General features: G+C 34.5%; 2 protein-coding genes across 2 annotated transcripts in view; one reads left to right on the forward strand and one right to left on the reverse strand.

Annotated features, from left to right (window-relative positions):
* Window positions 1-95: 95 nt before the first annotated feature.
* Window positions 96-5,172, reverse strand: LOC118274852 (protein unc-119 homolog). Its single transcript, XM_035592592.2, has 3 exons — window positions 4,631-5,172; window positions 3,832-4,004; window positions 96-3,554 (listed from the first exon to the last, which is right to left on the reverse strand). The coding sequence occupies exons 1-3, from the start codon at window positions 4,981-4,983 to the stop codon at window positions 3,436-3,438; spliced, it is 645 nt and encodes a 214-aa protein (XP_035448485.1). The 5' UTR covers window positions 4,984-5,172; the 3' UTR covers window positions 96-3,435.
* Window positions 5,173-5,833: 661 nt separating this feature from the next.
* Window positions 5,834-22,886, forward strand: part of LOC118274636 (phosphatidylinositol transfer protein alpha isoform) — a 31,120-nt gene continuing 14,067 nt past the window's right edge. Inside the window, exons 1-3 of the mRNA XM_050697090.1 lie at window positions 5,834-6,038; window positions 6,361-6,391; window positions 12,766-12,877. Of these exons, the coding sequence (XP_050553047.1) occupies window positions 6,022-6,038; window positions 6,361-6,391; window positions 12,766-12,877 (160 nt within the window). The 5' untranslated portion in view covers window positions 5,834-6,021. The remainder of the gene's footprint in view (window positions 6,039-6,360; window positions 6,392-12,765; window positions 12,878-22,886) is intronic.

A 22,886-nucleotide genomic window follows, 5' to 3' on the forward strand; every position in this document is an offset into this window, starting at 1 on the left:
GTTTTCATTTTAGCTATTCCATTAGACCCATAAAAATAAAATATTAGATAGGTAAGTATGTTATGAATGATTATGCTGATTGAAACAAAAGCAAATATTTTTTATCAACTTTATTTTCATCGACAAAACTAGTGTTTAGTGATCTGTGACAGTGAATAGAGTAAGTGCGAGCACAGCCAGTAAAATAGGCTTTGAATAGAAAAATTACAACACTTAAAAATTTTATACTTAGAACATTATTGTACAATATTATTGTACCATTTACTAATAAAATTTAGAATAATATTTCGTACACAGATACTTAGATTTTTATTTAAAAATGGCGTTCGCGCCAATACCACCGTCCACAGAATAAAAATTGTAACAAAACAAAATGGCCGACTGCGCCCGCTTTTACACAAAGACATAGAATTTTATTAAACACACAATTACTTCAGCTAATAACCAACACATCTAATAATAAATAGGTAGTTAACAGAACATTAATAAGTAAATAAAAGTTAGATCGACGTATATGTAATTAAGTCAAATTTAGTGTAGAAACTCATACAACTGCGTCCACTGATCCGCATCGTACGGACTGCATCATCGGCAATGCTAACATGCAATGCGTACTGATGACGTCATACGGAATGCGTACTGCGGGCATGTGGACGCTTACATTTGGGGGTGATTGATTGGCCATTACAGTAATAGGCAAGTATAGTATAGTCTAGGTAAGTATTTACCTAATTATGTAATTTAATATTCTTGTTCGTATTACACTACATCGGTAAACACAAAGGATTTTACAGTTTCAGTACCTTAACATACAAATGAGAACATTATTTGTCTTTCAGCAAAATTTTTTGTTTAGTGAAAAGAATATTTAGGCCCCACATGAGTATACACCAGCAATAACAGAGATCAATAATTTTAGTTTCCTATTTTCGACTTTAATCAGTAATGTAATAAAGTTCTGTTTATATTGTCACAAACTCGTTAGATATTTATCAATCAATGCGAGCTGTTCGTTTGATACAATGTTGCGGTTTATATTATAAAGTACAATACAGGCATCAAATTAGTCTTAAATGTCAAAATTATTTGATACATTTTCATCTTTATATCAAAGTGTTAAGGTTGAGAATCGATTAAAGGAATTTGACCTTTATGTGTAAATAGGTTATAAGCGTCAGTGCAACACACAACTATACATAGACACAAAACCAGTGCATATAAAAGGAAATCGGTACACTGAACACATTAATTCGTATTATTAAAATTTACCATTAAATATACAAAAGGTCACTTGTCGAAATAAAACTTGGACGGCATAAAAATGGAAACGTTTCTGATTTCTTCATTCCTTTCGTAATTAATTTAAAGCTGAACATTGGATAGTAAATTCATTTGCCGCCATTTTAAGATTCCTAAAGATAATAATGAATCATTAGCAACACTTTATTTAGTTAACTTGACATTTGAAGTTTCTCCGCTTAGTAGGTGGTGCTTGTGAGCTTTTTGATCTAAAAGTCCAATAAAAGTCGACTAATGTTGAAAATTCATGCTTATGACTTAGAAATAAAGATTATATTAGCTCAACTGTCAAATAACTAAATACCGTAAACAATAGGATACATACAGAATTATAAAGAAAAAATGCACCTATAGAATGTGAAAATGCTTACTCTGAATTAAAATTCATAGCTATGTAACATAACAAATACAAATTAGATGGAAACAGAGTTCTAATTCAATGGAAACAGAGTTCAAATTTGAGTTGAAAGTAATCGGTTCACTAAAATATGTAGTTCTATAATCGTCTACACTGTCTCTACGTTATACATATTAACATATGCACTGCTTTATCAAACATTTTAAAAATCAGGAATTAAAAGAAAAATGTTGAGTTGCTACTTTACAGAACCACTCACGTCAAACTAAACAAAACTGTCTCTAATTACATTAATGTAGTTATTGAAATTCGTACTAGTTTTAAACTCATTTTTAAAATACCAACATTTCCTTCTTAACCTTTCGTCTGCGGGTATATGAGACAACAATAGAATACACATTGTGGTTAAACTTCAAAATCGTTCAATAACCTCCTCGAATATATTTCAAACAATACTCATTTTTAATACCCCACAATAAATTTCATTTTCGTCTACTCCAAACTGTTTTCAACATCTTAAAATCTTTGTCGATAAAGTTAAAATATTTAACAAACTAAGTTTAAAAATAATTAAAAACTAACATAACATATGTAGCAAATAAAATTAAGTATTACAACATAAAAACAATTAAATCAATATTTTCAATTTGGCTTGTTTAAGATAATGTCAAGATCGCTCAATATTCTATAAAATGCGTACTTTTAACTTCAACCGACCTCACCAACATTACAATACTTAAACAAGACAACGTAATGACAAGACATGTCATTATCATAGTTTTGGGCTCCGGTCGGGCTCGAAAGTAGTCGGGAATCCCTGTAATACGTAATTACGTAAGTAGATTATCTGAATATTACCAAATTGCAACTTTTTTATCTTCTCGTCTGTTTAAAAACGTATTCTTTCACAGCACACTCCCTGTTCATCGTTCTCATTAATCCCATAACGACCTGCTTAAACAGACGTTTGTCTAAAAGTCTTACTAAAACAAATCGATAACTACTAAAAACAATATTAAAACTAAAACCTAAACATATTCAAATAACGAGATCAAAATAATGTCCAAACTTGCCTTCCAAAGGGTTGCATCATACAAATAATGCAGTTAAACAAAACACACCCTTATTGTAAAATTCAGTACACATTAAATTTATGTCATTTACTTTATAAAGTAGGTGTAAAAATCACAATCAATAAGATCACAAATATTATTCAATTAAGAGTGATGGAACGATACATTCATTTTCTAAACACACAGATTAGTGAACACATGGAGGGCTCGCTGCTGACTAGAGAATTTATTGTTAAGACATTTAATATAGTTACAGCCTCATTATAGGGCAATGTATAGTATAATTTATGGTTTCAAATATTTCTTTGGTAATTGCCAATAGACTATCAGCCAATCTAAAATCTTTGCTCACAGTAAAAAAAGTAGACTTTAAATCCTTTCTTCAGCCCTCCAGCTGCCACACAATATGTGATGAAACTTCCATTTCCTACTTAATCTTTACAATCCGAACCTTGCAAACACATTGACTGTGTGTATTCTAACATTAAGTTTAATTTCACACAGATAAATAATTCTAAGAGATCAATACTGCATACAACAAACCTTCCCGTCTCTAGTTACACATTCTATCAACAACATACTTTTAAAAACACATATTTACTAAAAATCTTTGAAAAAACATTTCCTTGTGTCAAACAGTGTTATAAAATTTAAATTTGAAACACGAAAACAATGCATGGTGCCAATTTGTGTGAAAAAATGTGTTTAGTTGTTGATGCCTCCGTTGTAAGCGTAATCCGCTTTGTTATGCATCACAAGACGGTTGTCCACGAAGTAAAAACTGTCAGAACACGTCTCAAAAGGTGCAGCAATCATTTCATCAACTGAAATATAAAAATAAAATTTTAATTGTTTTTAAGTATCATGTAGTTTAGTGTTATTATGATTTTGACACACTTTGGCAAAATTAAAATATATTTCATAAATCTAGAGCTTACACAACTATTCAAAGAAATGCAGTATTATTTTAACATGTATAAAGAAATAGAATTATTTTATTTGATGAAAAATCCTAAGGCATTTGCAATTTTCTGATGGAAGTATAATATGTAAATAAACTTTAAATGAGTATATAATAATAAGGTAAAATAAATGTCTTACCTAGATCAGGAGGCAGTGTAGGGAACTCATATATGTGTTCACAAGTATTTCTAGAGAATGGTATGCAGAAACCAAACTCAAAATCAAATGTCTTCAGTAGGGTGTCTCTGAAAAAGTGTTTCTCTATCATCCTGAAATGGTTCACAGGGCGAGCTCCGACAGTAAACTCCACACTGTAAAGAAATAATGTTATATTAGTTACTAACTTCTGCCAGCAGTGTTGTCCATGATCCCATGGGATAAAAAGTATCCTATGTGTTATACAGATCCTATGCAGATCCCTTCAGCTGTTTTGCTGTGATTGAATAACAAACATACACATAAACTCACAAACTTTCACATTTATCCGTTTATGTTAACTGCTGCATAGGTGACCTATGTGAGTGGAGGATTTGCCTATAACAGTTTTTTGTCGGCAGTTAAAGGCTGTTAGTTAATATGCTGAATCTTTGTGTATTTATATAAATACAGCATAGATATATTTTCACTCTTTCACACAAATTCTACTGCACAGATTTGGATGAAACTATGTAGATAGGTACAGAGATAGACAGTCTGGAATAATGTATGGAGTATCAAGTATCCATTTTTATAGGGACAAGTTGCTGGTAGACAATAGAAACTCATAACCTTGGTATGTGACTGAAACTACTAAGGACACCTACTGAATATGTCAATTAAACATACAAGAAGATACTCTATTAAAATAGCAGTAGAGCTGACAATGGACTAATAACACAATCTAAGGAACTAATCAATTATTTAAAATTTTAACGCTATGTTTTAAATAAGTACTTACGTAGCTCCTACAGTCTTAAGTTTTAAAAATTGAGGCGTGAACTGGTAGCGGACGAATCTTCCAGCGTTAGGGTCCAGGGGCTCTTCTGGAGCATCCTCAGTGCCCTCACTATCCACTCCGAAATCCGTCGGAGGCTTGGCGATCTCAAACAACACAGTTCCACTTTCCAAATCTCGTATCTTGAATCTCGTAAAATCTATATCGTATACGTTAGCTTCAGGACTACACATGTAAGTATCCGTGATCCTGTCTAGCCTCAGAACATCCTCGGGAGTTATTTCACTGACTATTACGTCGTCTTTATTGGTTTCCAACATCGATATTGATTCACACTTTTTCCCCACTAAACTCATTTTGAACTGGAAAATACACTCGCTCGTTGAATAGTAAGTAATCTCAAAAATATAGGCACGAAAGTTACAAATTATACGTAATGAAATGTGTATCAAAGCATTTTTAAAGCATTTTGATAATAATTATTGAATGAAAAATTCATTCGCTAATGTTTGTCTTTCACGTCAATTCTGAAACTATGACGGCGGCGATCAAGATCAGATACCCCAACAAATAAAAACAACAATAGTTTGGTTTTAATAGACTTCACCTTTTGGTATTAATTACTAAAGGATAATGCTAACTTTTATTTCATATTATCATAATAACATTTATTTACTATACTCCTGGTGAAAAACGTAAGTAAATATATAAAAATATATTTACAAAATTCGCTTTAACATTTTGAGTGTTCATTGAATCCGAACGTATAAAACTTCATATCTACCGCGTATTTTAGAGATAACATTGAACATAATTAAAAAAAAATACAAACAAAAGTAAACATAAAAATAAACTTATTTATTTAAACTTCATGTCTTGCGAACCTGAAAAAATTATTACCTATGTGAAGAAAACTTTACTTAACCGCTTGCGTGTAAGAGCACTGCGTGAAATAGAACGTACACAGTTCCGGTCGAGTTTCAGGAACAGTACGGTTCTTTTCACGATAAGTGAAAACCTATGGTGTATATTTCGATTTTGTATAGTTTCTCTGTGATGAATTTAAATTAATAAAACTATTCGAAGGATCAATAAAGTAAAACTGAAAATAACATAAAACATTTACCAAATGGATTTTTACTTTACAATGAGGAAAACTGTTAAAAAAACGAGTTACGTGGAAAGGAATGATTTAGCAATCGTTGACGTAATATCCGTTGCGTCATAACGAAGCATGCGCCTTGTCATTTTCATTGGTTGGTCATAGATTAAAATTATAATAATCTACCAATAATCGGGCCATCGCTCAAGTCTCGTTCTGTGATAAGTCTTCTTTTGAGGTGGTAGTGGACTGTCTGATGTGCATTTAAAGTGTTATAAAATAAATATACAACATGATTATCAAGGAATAGTGAGTATATTATGTTAAGGTTATACAAGTTTGCGAATACAAATCGATTTTTGGGCAATCTACTTGAAAATTTGCCACGGTCCACATAGTTGTTCCATCTTATCACAAGAAGCTGTACGTAAAGTAAAATTTTAATTGTAACATTTAATTGAATTGGTTGAGTTATAATGTCTACTTAATAAAAAGGTTGTGACAGTGACAGATGTTCAGGTCAAGGTTTGTCCGCGGAGGCAGTGAATTTCCGCGGATTTATTTAACAGATGTTGGTGGCATATTTGGCGATTAAAAAGTAAAATTAAAACGCAATTCTCTTTGTTTGCAGCCGTGTGACACTCCCCTTAACAGTCGAGGAGGTGAGTTTTTAATTTTAAGTTACGTTATGCTCAAGGACAATAAGTCTGGCTTTTGTAATCGAAAAATTCGCAACTTGCTCTGTATTGAATGTCATATGTGGCAATAAACTTGCAAAATTTCAGTTTAGATTAAAATCAGAGCTTAGTAACAATATGTGATTTATTAAACTGAACTTTAAAATAAAATTTTAATTTGTATGATATTATAATTCTCCTAGACTATTTAGATTAGATTTGTGATAAGTTATAACCATAAAGTCTGGAAGTTAATTCTTTACATTTCTTGCTCAATTTCTGTCACTAAAGTCTGACTAAAACAAAGGTAGAAAATAAGTAACATTGCAGTCTTTTTAATTTTGCAACAGTCAAGTTGATGGCTCTAGGTAGAATATTACTGATAGACCATACAAAAAAAGTAACTATCAGAATATAATAGAGAATGTAAGTTATACTCTAAATTTTACATATTTTTTTGTATGTATTTTTTATAATTAGGTAGGAACTAGGAAGTCATTTTTATATCTTTATAATACTGGCAAAGATACTAAACCAAACAGCCAAGTTTGGTCCAAAAATGAGAAAAAGTATGTTTGTGTCTATTTAAAAGTTTTTACAGTTCCTCCAGACCTCAGTTAAAAATGATATAACTTGGCAAGTTTTAATTTATAATTTATTGCGTTAGTTTTTAACAAATTACTTGCCAACTTGTTATATCATTTTTTGAGGTCTGTGCAATGTATGCTAAATCTGTCAATGATATAATTTAACATTTTAATATATTAGTCATTGCTGTCTTATCTACAATGAATGTTACTTATCTATGTCTGGGTGTAATAATCATGATACAAGTAGAAATCCATTATAAATATATTTAAAGTGTCAATTCTAGTCCTATTAAGTAATTTTATTATCTGTTGTGCATTTATATGAGGAAGAGAAATATGACCACTAAAAGTTACTTCAATACTTTAGGAAAGTAGTTGATAGCTGTATAAAACAATGAAACAATGAATTTATTTTTATAAATAGACTATAAAAGGACTCCTTTACATGTCAAAATTATTATAAAAATATCGAGATGATGGCGGTATTTGTCTACTCTGAGAATAAATGATGAAACAAACTCAAAGGTCTCTTTAAAAGACCAGACTACATTTGAATTTTAAAAGAAATAAAAAGAGTGTATGTGAACAACATTTTGTGTATTAAATCTGTGTAATCTCGAAGCCCTAACAGAGATCCAATTATTTTTATTACAAAAAGCTGTTAATATTATGTATATGTTCAACCTTTTTCCTTTGCCGAAGTGAACCAATTTCTGTCATAGTTAATCATAGTCAAACCTCCCAGCCCTGGTAATTTATGATTTAGTACAGGTGTAAAAATACTGATACAGTTAACTTTTGATATACTAGTGTTGATAGAGAACATAACTACCTTTGATACCACCTTCATACCTTGAGGAAAAGAGCATATTCCCTTTTAAAAGGCCAGTAATGCACCTATGACTCCTCTGGTGTTGGACGGCCCTGATCGCTTACCATCAGGTGATCTATATGTTTTATTTATATTATTGTTTGCCTTCTATTCCATAAACAACAAAGCGATCTAACATTTTAATTCAATGATAACATTGAATAAAAAGCAAAGGCTTTTGAAATAATATACCTATGTAATCTTTATTTTGGAACTCTGATAACAAAACAAGGAAAATCATATTTTTTTGTTCACTGCCTTATTGGTAGATTGGTGGCAAGCGCAACAAGCAAGGGGATTGGTTCTCGGATTATACATATTTCGAAGTTGAGCAAAATGCTACTGGCAGGCATACATGTAGGTTACCAGGGCTCCGGCTCAAAGCAGGAGTAGGAATGGGGTGGTTTTTAGTCAATAAGTCTGACACTCCCTCCCGCCTCACCCAAGGAGGGAGAAGTCATTGGATGATTTTTCCCCCTCAAAAAAAAAGGCATAGGGTGTCATTTCATATTTCTCCATGGTAACAAGAGGTAAGCAAACACCATTCTAGATAACTGAATATGTATGTTTGTATGTATATAAAATACAAATCATTACATTATCAACAGGTTTGGACTTTATTAAAGGCAAATACAGCCGCTTTTTCCTTCCTTACCAATTTATAGAGTTTAGTATTTATAATTAATACCTATGCAATTAAATATTTAAATAATATAACTGGCGAAATGTAATAAATTATTATCATTATGATCATAATGTGCAATATTCACCTATGTACCTACCTACCTCAGTTACAAGGAGTGTTGTAGATATTGACAATACTTATTGATAACATTTTAACTAAAGTCTAGACATTGTGACTAGTTAGCACATTTTAATGACTGTAGTCTCAAAGTTGATGTTATATCAAATGACCAACAGATAAAATGTAGCCTTTGTGTTATTCCAGATCTTAATCTACCCCTATTTTAAACTCAATCCCGATCCCTTCAGCCGTTTTGACGTGATTAAGTAGGAAACATACATTCAAGCTCTCAATAAAAATTGACTTTCATGAATCTTTAACATTCTCTAATTGATAATAAATTCTTTTACCAATAGCATATAGCAAAAAATAGTACGACGTTTTCCTCTATCCACCCCTTTCGGGAGATAAATGAAATTTGGCTTACATACAGACCCTGACCTAGTTTTATGTAGGGGTCGTTTTGACCTCGGAGCGCGAGCCAAGTCGCGGTACGCTAGTTTTACGTAGTGCTACAATTTACGCTAGATACGAACGTTGAAAATTGTTACAAAGGGTTATTGATACTGTTTTGAGGGATATGTGCAAATGTATTTTAGAATAAAATCTATACTAATATCTATACTTACTAATATTATAAAGCTGAAGTATATAATATTATAACGCTGAAGAGTTTGTTTGTTTGTTTGATTCTTTTTGTGTTGGATATCGCATTTATCGAGGAAGGTTATAGGCTATAAAACATTACGCTATGACCAATAGGAACCAAGCAGAGCGGGTGAAACCGCGCGGAAGTAGCTATTTTATTATAAACTAGCTAATTCCGCGCGGTTTCACCCGCTCTGCTCGGTTCCTATTGATCGTAGCGTGATGATTTATAGCCTATAACCTTCCTCGATAAATGCGATATCCAACACAAAAAGAATTATTCAAATCGGACCAGTAGTTCCTGAGATTAGCGCGTTCAAACAAACAAACAAACAAACAATCAAACAAACAAACTCTTCAGCTTTATAATATTAGTATAGATTAGATGTATTTTAGAATAAAATACATTTGCACATATCCCTTTTTTTTGAGGGGGTAATATCATCCAATGTCTTCTCCTGCCTTGGGTGAGGCGAGAGGCTCTACCCTTTATAGCTGAAGTAAAGTAGTAATATTTGCTTTGACGTTCAAAAGTGCCTTCGCGGTCTATTTGAAATAATTAATTTTGACTTTTCTTAAACCCCCGATGGGAGAAAGGCGTGGGTTTGTATGTATGTATGTATTTTAGCATTTACTTTATCTTGGTTCAGTCTGTTGGGTAGTAATAGTTTACCGCACTCGGTAACACTATCATTGATAGTAATACATTCCAAATGATACGTTATCAACATTTCCTTGTACTCCCTGGGAATTACTTGATAACATCAGTCCGTGTCGCCTTGTTAGCTTCACTGAGATAGGCAGACCAATGTCTCTATTTTTTCCACGCCATGACGTGTCTCAAATCGGTTAATAACACTCATTAATTAGTTAGTTAGTATAAAAATCTTATTTTTTAACATAAATAAAAATACTAAACATAATTTAAATAATATGTCCATAAGTATGTATTATATCGTATGTAATCGTTAACCTTGCGGCAAGGTTTAAAAAAAATCTCGATTCATCACTTAAAAAACGTCCTTGCTTATATTAATTTATGGTAGCATTTATAATAACTACTTATACTTACGTCTCTTTGACAATAATACGGAAAATAGATAGCAACAAACATTGCTTGTAATATCTTAAATTGCTAAGTTGTATGGGAAATGTCACCTTAAGGCGATTGTTATAAGAGTGATTGTCAGACGTCTTTTGTTACGTTTTTTTCGCCCTTCGACGTAGCAACTAAGAATCGAAAGAACTTGTGTATTTTTACAGAAAATGTATTAGCAAAAATTGCAGGCAAAAACTTACGTTTAAACTATGACAAATCGATTAATGTAACAGTCTATAATCCCTGCAATAATCCAGGTTTATTTATATGTAAGCTGTTGAGGTTATACCTCATTTTCTCGATTTTAACTGCAAATAGTGATGCGAAAACAATATATCGATAAATCATTACAAACTCTAGAGAGTAGTAGAGAGAGTCGTACTTGACCGTATTGTGTCTTGTTTATGTATTTAAAAATCATTTAACATTAAATTATTTGCTTATTTCATAAGCTTTCTATACACCGTAGTGGTAGATGTTTTCTATAAGGTTCCGATTTGGCTTTGTTTAGCAACAATATTATCATGATTACAATGGAAATAATGAAATAACTACCGAAAATCGTCTGAAACTACACTTTCTTTCTTTCTTTAAGAAATTATACAGAATAGTGGAGTATAAAAGATATCATCTAGGTATATCATATTACTGTTATTTTTTTATAACAATATAGACCAAAAGTTTAACTTATAACACAAATGTGAAAGTTTGTATTATTTTTGGATGTTTATCCGTCAATCGCGTGATTGCTGAAGCTACTAAACAGATTTTGATGAAATTTGGTATACAATTGCGGCCGAAGTCGCTGACAAAAGCTAGTTATTCAATAAAAATGCCAAATAATTTACGTCCACGGTACCTACAACAGCGTGCGCTTACAAAAGTAGGATAAGAAACTTGCCTTATCATTCATTGATACTCCTGCCAAGACTGGTTCCTCAAAGGAAGCCTCCTGGCAACACTCCAAGTAACAGTCACAAAGTTAGATGTATAGCGACCATAGATCTTCTGGTATCTTACGTTTCTCTTAGCTTACTAGCTTATTACGTAGAAATATGGACTACATTTCTACTTATAGAATAGGTAGCCAAAGCCAAATAGATCAATTGATTTTTAAATTATAGATATTGGTAGTTCTGGTTTCTGTTTCTAGATAAGTCGTTAAGATCTTAAGGTTTTCTGCGGTATTATTGAATTGTTTTTGAAGTTTCTTTCTGGACACATATGTTATCTAACATGATAGCAATTAAAATAGAATTTATACATCAATTAATTTTAATACTAGTTTTTAGTTATTACTAGATGGTTTAATCTTTTCCTATATTGAACATGAGCTTTTTGAATTCAATTTTTGGAAATTTGGAAGATACTACGTTCCGTCAGTAATGTCACCCACATGAGAGTTGCTTTTTTACGGAAATCTATACTAATATTATAAAGCTGAAGAGTTTGTTTGTTTGTTTGAACGCGCTAATCTCAGGAACTACTGGTCCGAATTAAATAATTCTTTATATATTGGTTAGTGCATTTATCGAGGAAGGCTATAGGCTATAAAACATCACGCTATGACCAATAGGAGCCGAGCAGAGTCACCCGCTCTGCTCGGCTCCTATATAACCGCGCGGAAGTAGCTAGTATTCTATAAATTCAATACTATAAAATTTATCTCTTAACCAAATTGTATCCAGATCTATTCAGCCTTAAATTCCCAACCCCTAAAAGGCCGGCAACGTACTTTTAACGCTTCTGGTGTTTCGGGTGTCCATGAGCGGCAGCATTGCTTACCATCAGGTGATCCGTCTGCTCGTTTACCGCCTTACACAATAAAAATAAGCCGTTACTGAGTTATTGGGTAACAAACGTCTATTCTTCTATCCTCACACATAATTATTGCTATTTATGGTTGTGCTAAGACTGTGCAACGGTTATATTAATAAATAATTATGTTACTCAACATTTTCTTTAATAAGGAAATCTTGACAATGACGAAGTATTGTTAATAGGTTGTAATAAAGTGTGCAGATCTAATTATAGTATTAAATGAGTTATTGTTTACTCTCTTGTTGATATAATACACGCGATATTCTTAAAGTAGGCCCTGTTCAGGCTATTTAACAAGTTATAAGGTTGTTAGAAACCATAAACTGATTTCGTTTTATTTATGCATCGAGAGATATTGATATGTTATTTAATGCTTATGCAATAATATAATAACAACAGTATGATTCAAAAGCCACATTTATAAAACTAACTGTATCTTTAGCATGATTACTTAGACGCAATCCCTTTCATAGGGCGATCTGTGTTTCTTTAACAATTAAAGATATAATAACAGTTGTCAATAACTCTCTTTTCTTTAGTATCATAATGTGTAAGAATATGTTTTAAATACATCTTTGTCCGCAGTATCAAGTGGGCCAGCTCTACTGCGTCGCCGAAGTCTCGAAAAACGAAACTGGCGGCGGTGAAGGAATTGAAGTTATAAAAAATGAGCCCTTCAAAGATTATCCCCTACTCGGTAAGTTGCTTATTTATTTCTATAGAAAATACTAAGTAGGGAATAAAGAACAGGAACACTGATTTACAAACCACCGATTGTACTCAAGCTATCGATATACACCACACTATCACAATATGAATTCAAAATATTTGAAATAACACACACGAGTAGCATATCGCATCAAGGTCTCACCTGTGAATGGACATCTGTCCCATCAAAATCATCCACTAAATCGATAGTCATTATAACGATAATCGATTCTTTTGTCCTTTAGAAATTCAGTGTCGATTGCATTAACCAGGCGTTTGACCCGACTGTTCTCACGTCAATTTTTATAATTTAGATCAATTAACCTTTAACAGCTATCGTTTGGGGTAATTGAGAACAGTGGAGAGCAGATATGTGACGGTTGACGCTAAAGGGAATTTTGTATGTCGCTTGCTAATCAAAATCTTCAAAAAATTGACTGATATTTCCAAATTAGTTGCGTATTTTCCTAAAACAGTTTGGCTTGTATTCTAATCCTCCCTAGCTGGCTAGTCTGAATTCTAAAACCTCAAAATCGTTTAATTTAATTGTGATATTTCCCTCCGACCCGCATACAGCAGTATTTATTTCCCCCATTTATACGCGGTTGAAAACGACCGAGAGTACATGCTGATTGCAAGTAGCTCTAGCGATTAGGGCCTCGGGCAGAAAAACATATTGTATGCTTCATACATCACATCAGCTACCGCCTCCTAACCTCAGGCATTGCTAATTGAACCTTTAACAATCGTATGAAATCTAGAAGATATAACTCGGCATGCTAATAAAGAAACTTGCAATACTAAAAACTAGTTTGTAAACAAAACTTGATTTTGATTACAAGGTTTTTTGATAATACCGGTTTTGGATATAGCTTAGTAACCGCTTACTATTTATATTATAGTAGATAATTAATTTATTATTAAAATTTTGTGAGGTCATTCGGTAAGATCCACACGTCATACAGTTTGGCACCAGTATATACCAAGCATGACATACGCCCTTATCGTTGTCTTTCAGTGATAATCTGTGACCTATCTACGCTATTACATCTAAATTGGAGTAAGCAGCTTCTCTCTCTTTCACTTCCCATTAAAATTACAAAAGTCCAGTTTCTGTTCTTGCTCAGAACCTCCGCTATTGTTTACTATACTTCAGTTTATAAAAATCCATGTAATGAAACAGATATCTTTCTCAAAATGTTTGTGAAAATAAGCAATCCAACTTCCAATTGTTTATAATAGTCTAGTGCTTTTAAACGAATTGGTAAGACGTGCATTTTGTAAGTTGTTAATCCCGAAATAGTCTGAAATTCACGGCCAAAACACCTACTCAAATTGTGTGAAATAGTTTCAATTATTGGAACAAGTACTGTTACACTAGTACACCTTGTATCTTTAGGATGAAGAACAAACATGTTTGAAGTCCAAAAAAGCAGGTTTAGTTTCAGTTTTTCGATAACTCGATTAAATAAAGCCGTTACTCATATTTCTTACTAACCAAATAAATTCATTATTATTTATTTATTGTTAAATTAACGCTACAAAAAACTTGCTACAAATTGTAGCCTTATTCATCGACTTTATTATGAATCTGACAAATGGATTTCTTGATTAATCGTATCGCATGTAAAATGTACGACTCAGTCAACACAAATAGGTGTAGTTTACTCCATAGTGGCAATTACGTCATGTGATACGTTTGAAATCAACGCATATACTATTGATAGAATCGTCATTCCCCATATTTGTCGTGAGTCAGAGGAGACACGTCAAAAATACACTGTAACAATAACAAGCTGGATTTAAACGAGAATTAATGTTCCGAATGTGCGTACATTCATCGAACCATGTAAAGAGCACTACCGCATTACGTTTTTAAACTATCGAACTCGATGACGTCATTGAATTTGCAATAAAACTTAATGGTTACACGTTATTGCGTTTATCGATTGTTTATGTGCACGTCTATTGTTTTGATCTACTTGTTTTATTTTATCGATATCGATAAATATTTTTTACACGCGTCACTTTTGGCAAGCTTCTTATGATTTTTGCAGGAATTATTACTATTATCTGATAAGTTGCTTTCGTGTTATAAGCACGATTATCACTTGAGTAGTTTCTAGCGCCTGCTATGTTATTTAAAAGTTTAATTTATATTATTCAGTTAGCCAGTAAAATATGCGTCCAATTAGTATCTACCTTACATACTTTTTACATTAGCAACGCAAAACATACCTTTTTGTATTATTTTTTACTATTTTTATTTATTTTAATTTGCAATGCCCTTTATTTTTAGACAAAAATAGAAAAATCTTCCAGGATGCGTCTTTGGCAGCGAAATCGACGGAGTCGTCGTCTGACTGTGGTACCTGCCCGGCTTGCAAAGCAGCCAGTATGCTTTCAATGTTCCGCCTAGAGTATGAATACAAGCTGTAGAGCGCTGGCTTTTCATTCAATTTCAATGAATCGTGACCAGCTGTTCGTTTCCCAAAGAAACACCCCTTTGTGTAACCTACATATAGTCGTTTCGGGTTCTGGTTGTGATGATGTTTATGTAAAGAGGACAAAATTCTACAGTGGGGGCTTTGGGCAACGTTTAAAAAGAATACAGCCTCATTGAAAAGCCAACGCAAGAACGCATTTTTAGAAGTGTAATTTTTTGCTAAATGTCATTTGTTTAGTGTTTTAGCCTTCTATAGCTAAGTAAATGCTAATTCTTATTACTTAGTTTACACAGTAATTTAATTCTTGTAGCTCAATAAGAAGAAGCGTTCTTCAGCTTATTTTATTCATACTCTAAGTTCCGTATATAGCGTGGGTGCATATTGTATTAACATTGGAACAAAAATAGATAGAAAAACTGTTTCTGAGGTATTACGTGATCCGCGAATGCATTTGATTACATTATAAAGAAATGATGGTGGTTTTAAACTACACAGTGAAATAAGATATATTTTTATTTTATTTTTATATCTTTATTGATTAAATTTCGAGGCTTTTAATCAAACATGATCATGCCAGCCTTATCGTACCCTAAAAGGAAAGCAAAGTAGAGCAGGAAAGAAAACATAAGATATATTTAATGATGAAAAGTGGATGCACATTGTACAGGGGCATTAACCCCTGTAATGTGCACCTCTGCCTATCCTTTCGGGGATAAAAAGGCGTGATACGATATTTTTATCAATATATGAACATTTTTTACATACTATCCACTGATGGAAACCGCATAAAATCCGTTGTTTTTGCGTTTATCGCTACCAGATAGCTTTATAAACGTTGTTACAGTTGTTCCTTTCACAAGCCACAAAAACCTATACATATAGGTCCCATATCCAAATTTTTATCAACATTTCCGTGGGAGAGCCATGCTTCGGCACGAATGGACAGGCTCAACCAGAGGGTTTTTTTTTTTGAGGATGGAAAATCATCCAATGACTTTTCCCGCCTTGTGCGAGGCGAGAGGGAGTGTCAGACTCTTACTGACTAAAAACCACCCCGTTCCTACTCCTGCCCGTCGAGCCGGAGCCCCGGTAAACCCGCTAGGTAGTCCGCAGCTCCGGATCAACCAGAGGGATACCACTGCTTCACAGAGAACCGGCGTGAAACAAAGACACGCCTTTTGGTTAAGGACCCAAGTCCCAATCCCCTAAAGCCCTTAAGGCCAGCCGTACACGGACTGCTTCAAGCAGTTATAACCGACTGCTTGAAGCCGTTAGCCATTCATTCGCTGCCGTACACACGACTGCTCGAGCAGTCGCGACCGCTTCAAGCCGTCAACAGCTTCAAGCAGTCGACGCCGACCGCTCGAGCAGTCCGTGTACGGCCGCCCTAAGGGCAGACAACCTACTTGTAACTGCTGTTGGACAGCGTTGATTACTTACTATCAAGTGATTCGGTGATCAGGGGGCTTACTCTTGAATCCAATTCCGATCGATCGATATTGATATTGTGAAATTTCGTACTCTTGAGTTGCATCACTAGCGCCCATTGCATCCGTATTGCGTGGGTAATGAACGAACTAAATAGTATTGAGTTTGACTTAATATTCCGTACTCTGAATGCTATTTTAGCAGCTACGATTGGGGTTGTATAGTTTTGACATTGAATATTTTATTGAATTGACATTGAAATTGGTTTCAAGAGTAAGGGTTCAGGTAAGCCCGTTTGCCACCCTCTCTCATAAAAAAGTCAGAGGCATTAGAATTGTGTATCCGTTGCGGACCATGTAGGTCTTTTTTTGAGAGGGGAAAATCATCCAATGTGTGATTCATCAAATCATCCAATGGATGATTTTCAAACTTCAAATTTCTCCCACTTTGGGCGAGGTGAGAGGGAGTGTCAGACTCTTACTGACTAAAAACCACCCCGTTAAACCCGCTAGGTAGTCCGCAGTTCCGAACCACTTTATTTGCGCCATCATTTCTGAGGAGATCTCCCCAAATATTACGGCACTATCGAAAAATGATCATAGTTCAATTGTGATCAAAATTGATACGTGATTTTATAAATATGCACCCACTGGATTACATAGTAAAGTCCAATTTCGTTTAAACAACGGTGTGATTATAGTTGATACGATCTTTATGTAGCTAGGTTAATGTAGATGTATTATAGATATAAGTGTAGTACCTAGTCTAGTCTTTTCTTTTTTATGTTTTACTAACTGACCCGGCAAACCTCGCATCGCCACAAACATTGTTTTGTCACCTTTTAAACCTTCCCTGGACTTCTACAAATAATTCAAGACCAAAATTTGCCAAATTAGTCCAGCCTTTCTCGAGTTTTAGTGAGACTAACGAACAATTGAATTTTATACATATACTAGCGGACCCAACAGACGTTGTCCTGTCTACACGTCTTTAATTTGAAAATATTTTTTTAATAAGCTAAAACATTCTGGACCTTTTTGATGAAAATTATTATTCAAATGTTATGACAATATCTAACGTCATAATATTTGACACTGCGATGGTAGCTCCGTCTGTTGGATCCAATGTAAAACATTCCAAAATCAACAACTACTAATAAATTAAAAGTTAATTAAAAAAAACATTGTCCGGCGGACAAAATTGTGAATCTAAACCATTCTCAGATCCTCTTGAACACACACAAAAAGTTTCATCAAAATCCGTCTAGTCGTTTAAGAGGAGTTCAGTGACATACACACGTACAGAAGAATTATATATATAAAGATGTAGACTAGTGTTACTGCGGTTTAGCCTGTGAGGTGAAGGAAAAAGATAGCCTTTATCAATCTCCAGCCTCTTATTCTTATCTCCAGGCTCAAAATGACACCATAAATTATTTTTTAATATTACTTTTTAACTAAATTCTTAATTCTATTTTTATATTTTGACATTGACATATAGTTTTGTCGACCTTCTGAAAGGATATTTGTTTGCGTAAACTAATAATAATCATTAAAGACCCCAAATAAAAAAAAGAGACCTCATGTTTTCAAAAAACAAACACTTAATTCATTTACTAAAGAATATCTTGCAATTTTCGTTCATTTTAAACCTGCGATAGAGTTTTCAAATGTTAGTAGTAGCGTAAAGTCGTTTGGAATCGGCAATAGGCTCGCCCTCTATCAGGCTATCATAACAAAAATCAATGTCATAATTAGTAAGACTTTGTTTATTGCATCATGGAATAAACACGGTACTAATTATTAAGATTTAGTGGGCAATAGTCCCCCCATAGGCCGCTTTGCCTGATAACTCTACACACATGAAAATCATTAATAGATAATGACATACTGTTTATGAAATGTCCAATAAGTAATAGTATTAATAACGAATTTGTCAGACTTACGCACATCATACAAATAAATCATCATTTACTTCAAATCCTGAGACAGTAATGCTTTTCTTGGACACATTATGTAAAGTTGTTATTATTAAAATACTTACCCGACTGCGTCAAAAAGAGGTTTATGTTTCTCACGAGGTATTTGAAAGGTTTCAAATAGTACCAATCCTATAAGAATAGAATAGTAGTTTGAGAGCCTATTCAGTACAAACAAAATGAAATGTTCTTTATTTACTTTAGATACAATATTGTCAAACGTCAATATCAGCTGCAAATGACAATGTCAATGTTGCATTCGTAGTTGCACTTAGGACTTTTTACCCATAAAGGTAATATCTATTCTTTTAGGGCCTGTGGCGACACTGACAAGTGACAGATGACAGATGACAGAAGTCGCACATAGACTATCGACGAGCAAATCAACGGATGACGTCATAAATATCCTGCATCGCACATACGAAGTTTACATGCGAATTAACACGGATAGAAAATCCCAACGAACAACAGTTGGGCAGAAAGCCCGCCAGGCATGATCACCTCGCCTGGTCGGAGGATCCTCCTTTTCTTAGGGAACTTTACTCGCGGTTCCCTAAAGTGGTGACCCCGACGTGATTGAAACCAACCTTCACGGAGCAGATCAGCACCGTCATCCTTATCGCCATCTCCCTCACCCATCACTTCTCCGCTGAGCGGTAATCAAGTCGCAGCCAACCAGCATCCTCGGCCTGATCGGGAACCACCACACGCTACATCCAAGATATGCAGCCTGGTTCTTCCCTACGGCCTCATCAGCGTCTAGGCACAGCACTTTCTGCACACGGTCTGAGGACGTCTTCCTCCCGTCAACGCAGACGCCAGCCACTACGCACCTACCCTCGCAGCATCTATTCCCCGACTCACCGTGGGACACTACGAGCTTCACTACTCCGACTCACTGGAGTATCACCCTGCACCGCTCACCCGACTCACTGGGCATTCAGCGGCACAGTTCCGACTCACTGGAACTAGGGACATTCTACACTGGCTCTGGCACCGCTTATCTCAAGCATCGACAGCCGTCTCAACAGGATCGACCTCCGGTCTTGGGGGGGAGTGATGTGGCGACACTGACAAGTGACAGATGACAGATGACAGAAGTCGCACATAGACTATCGACGAGCAAATCAACGGATGACGTCATAAATATCCTGCATCGCACATACGAAGTTTACATGCGAATTAACACGGATAGAAAATCCCAACGAACAACAGTTGGGCAGAAAGCCCGCCAGGCATGATCACCTCGCCTGGTCGGAGGATCCTCCTTTTCTTAGGGAACTTTACTCGCGGTTCCCTAAAGGCCTATAATCATGATTTTAGTTCCTATCTTGACGTTTTAATATTTGCTAGGCTTATACCCAGCTTTAAAATATATTCCAATACATTATTTTATCTATGAGATAATGTAAGCGCATTGCGATATTTGTTTGTATCCATGTAATAATGTTGTTTAACTTCTAAATATTAACGTTACAATGACGATGATGCAGCGAATTTTCGCGACCGATAGATTTTTAATTTCTCGTTAGTAAAAAATATTTAAGTACCTACCTAGATCTATGACTCTGCTTCAATGGGTCGACAAAGTCACTCGCAGACGGATCATAGAAACCGATCCTTTGTTTCCATGTATAGTGAGCAAATATTGTTTATTGTTGCGAGTCGTGACGTCATACGACAGTTTACACAGATGTCCCACGCCAACCATGGGTGTTGTGCACAGTTTACAAAAAACTGTCGAAAGATAATAAATGTAGGTAGAACTAAATTTATTGTGGGAAAGCTTGATTTTGAAGGCCAGTATGCAAATGAAAAGCATAGAATAGAATCAGGCGTTACTTTGCAAAGATCGATGCTACACTAACAATACAAGATTTTTAGTTTTCATTTCGCTTGTAGTGGAAATCCTTTGAAACTGATGGTGGTCTCGGAAATAGCATGGTTTAGAAGTAAAGCCAATGACACCGTTAAACATCTGGGGCCTTAGTCTGCTATTACAATTGTGTCAGAATGGTCGATCATTGAGCAATGCAAGAGGGAAGGAGCTATACAACCTACATAGCTCCGTCCCTTCCGCACCAAAAAATGGTTAACCATTCTGACACAATTGTAATAGCAGACTAAGGCCCCTGGTTGCAGACAAATTCTTTTAACTATAACCGGAATAAAAACTAAAAATCTATTGTATTGTTAGTGTAACTGAATAGCAGTTTTGTTATAGTTGCTTAAAAGCTTCTACTTAAAGGAGAAGGGTTTAAGAAATGTAGATTGTGATTGGATTTCTTAAACATCAAGTTCATCATTATCAGCTGAAAGATGTCCACTACTGAACAAAGCCATTCCCCTTAGTCCTCCACGGCCAATTTGAAATTATTACTTCTCGCATTTTAGGTAGAACTATTAACGAAGTATGGTTATACCCCATATCTGACAAATAAGAGTTTTAATGACGCAGAAACAGTCTAATCTATCGTTTGAATACTTACTTACCTACCCTTTGAAATCACCCCTTATTTATTCATCAGAAGTTATTTCTATCAAATTTGAAAAAGATAGTTTAGAACTCCCTCTTCGCCAATTTGAACGTGTCTAGCAAAACACGAGAGGTCTGGCGATGACATAAGAATGACGTCATAGCATTCGACGTTTCAATTTTACTTCAGGGTCAAAAACTCGTGACCTCAACTGCATTGCTTTCAGAAATACTTCACTTCTCTTTTGGTGAAAGAGAGTAAACGAATTCTAAGGGGATGATAGACTTAATTATATTATTAACTGTTTAAAAACACTTTAGAGTTTATTTCGATGCTTTTTTAGGAGTAGTATTTCGTAGCTTATTTGCCAAATGTCCAGTTATGATTCTTACTAAACAACTTTAGTCTTTTTGTATTATTGGCGCGAAAGAGGTATGTAAGATTCGTAGCAATTGGTATTCCGTTCTCTGTCCCTATAGGAGACAGGCGTGAGGTTCTGTATGTGTGTATATTTGGCAAAAAGTTATGACGAGGTCCTAAAGCTTAGACTTATTCACCGAAACTACTACAGACATCGATGTGTTTTATTGATTTAACAAATTAGTTTGAAGACGCAACAGTATTATAATTTTTAAGTAGCACACTAAATGGATTTATTTTCATAACAAGTTTTACCTAACTACCTAACTCCAGTTCTAGGCCAAACGTTAATTCTCACCCACTCGAAATTGAGTTTTGGCAGATGTAGAACACGGAGAAAGGAGATTGAAACTATAGTAGTTTAGATAAGGTTACCTGTACCCTTAGTACGAGTTTGATTTATGTTGAACGAAAACGAAACGAGAGCGCGTTCGGCGTTCTGATTGGCCAGCGCGAATAAACTAACCAATCACATGGCCGAACGCGCTCTCGTTTCGATTACTTGAAACGTAAAGCAAACTCATACTAAGGGTACTGTACTAGTTTGTTAGTGCTACTAACTTGATGACTAACAAGATGAGGTGACGATAGCATTATTTTTAGAATACTAATAACTACTATAAGTGCCTATAACATCATACGATAACGATGACGTCGGTAAAAAGGAAAAAAAAAAATGTTTATGGAAAGATTTGAACACAAGGGTCGTATGTAAATAAGATAAATTATGAAGAAATTATTATACATATTTTTGGTTAGTTCAAAAAATATTGTAAAAAAACTGAAGGTCGTTTTTTTTGTATATTTTATGCGTATTCATTACTGGCTCGTTGGTTTAAAGTTTTAAGCGAAGTAATATGATAACTTAGTTACTTTATTAACAGTTAAAGGAGCCATGCTTTGGTACAAGTAGACCGACTTGACCATAGCGATAAAAGCCTTTCCAAAACACAGGCCTAATACCATTACTGACCAAAAGCCTCTTCTTGGCAGGGAGAAGGTTTAAGCACCATTCTTATGTTTTCCTTCACCGTATGTCAGTGGCGTCTAAAAAGAAAGTCACATTTGTACTTGCCGTTGGTAGATTTCGAAACCGCGCCCTCATGCAAGGGAAGCGGGCGTCTTAAAACTCCGGGCCATCTCATCTCCGACACATAAAAAAAGCTGGCAAGATATTGTCATCAAAAGACCTTTGAGAAGCAAAAATAGACGGTATAGATTCTGATAGACTTCCATAGTGTTGATGGG

Source organism: Spodoptera frugiperda, chromosome 11 (genome assembly GCF_023101765.2).
Source record: "Spodoptera frugiperda isolate SF20-4 chromosome 11, AGI-APGP_CSIRO_Sfru_2.0, whole genome shotgun sequence".
Lineage (NCBI taxonomy): Eukaryota > Metazoa > Arthropoda > Insecta > Lepidoptera > Noctuidae > Spodoptera > Spodoptera frugiperda.

Excerpts from the sequence above, each read along its gene's own strand:
- LOC118274852 (XM_035592592.2), bottom strand. The coding sequence starts at position 4,983 with ATGAGTTTAGTGGGGAAAAAGTGTGAATCAATATCGATGTTGGAAACC. Across the intron at positions 4,005-4,630 it reads CTTAAGACTGTAGGAGCTAC|TGTGGAGTTTACTGTCGGAG; the intron begins GTAAGTACTTAT and ends ATTTCTTTACAG. Across the intron at positions 3,555-3,831 it reads TACACTGCCTCCTGATCTAG|TTGATGAAATGATTGCTGCA; the intron begins GTAAGACATTTA and ends TTTATATTTCAG.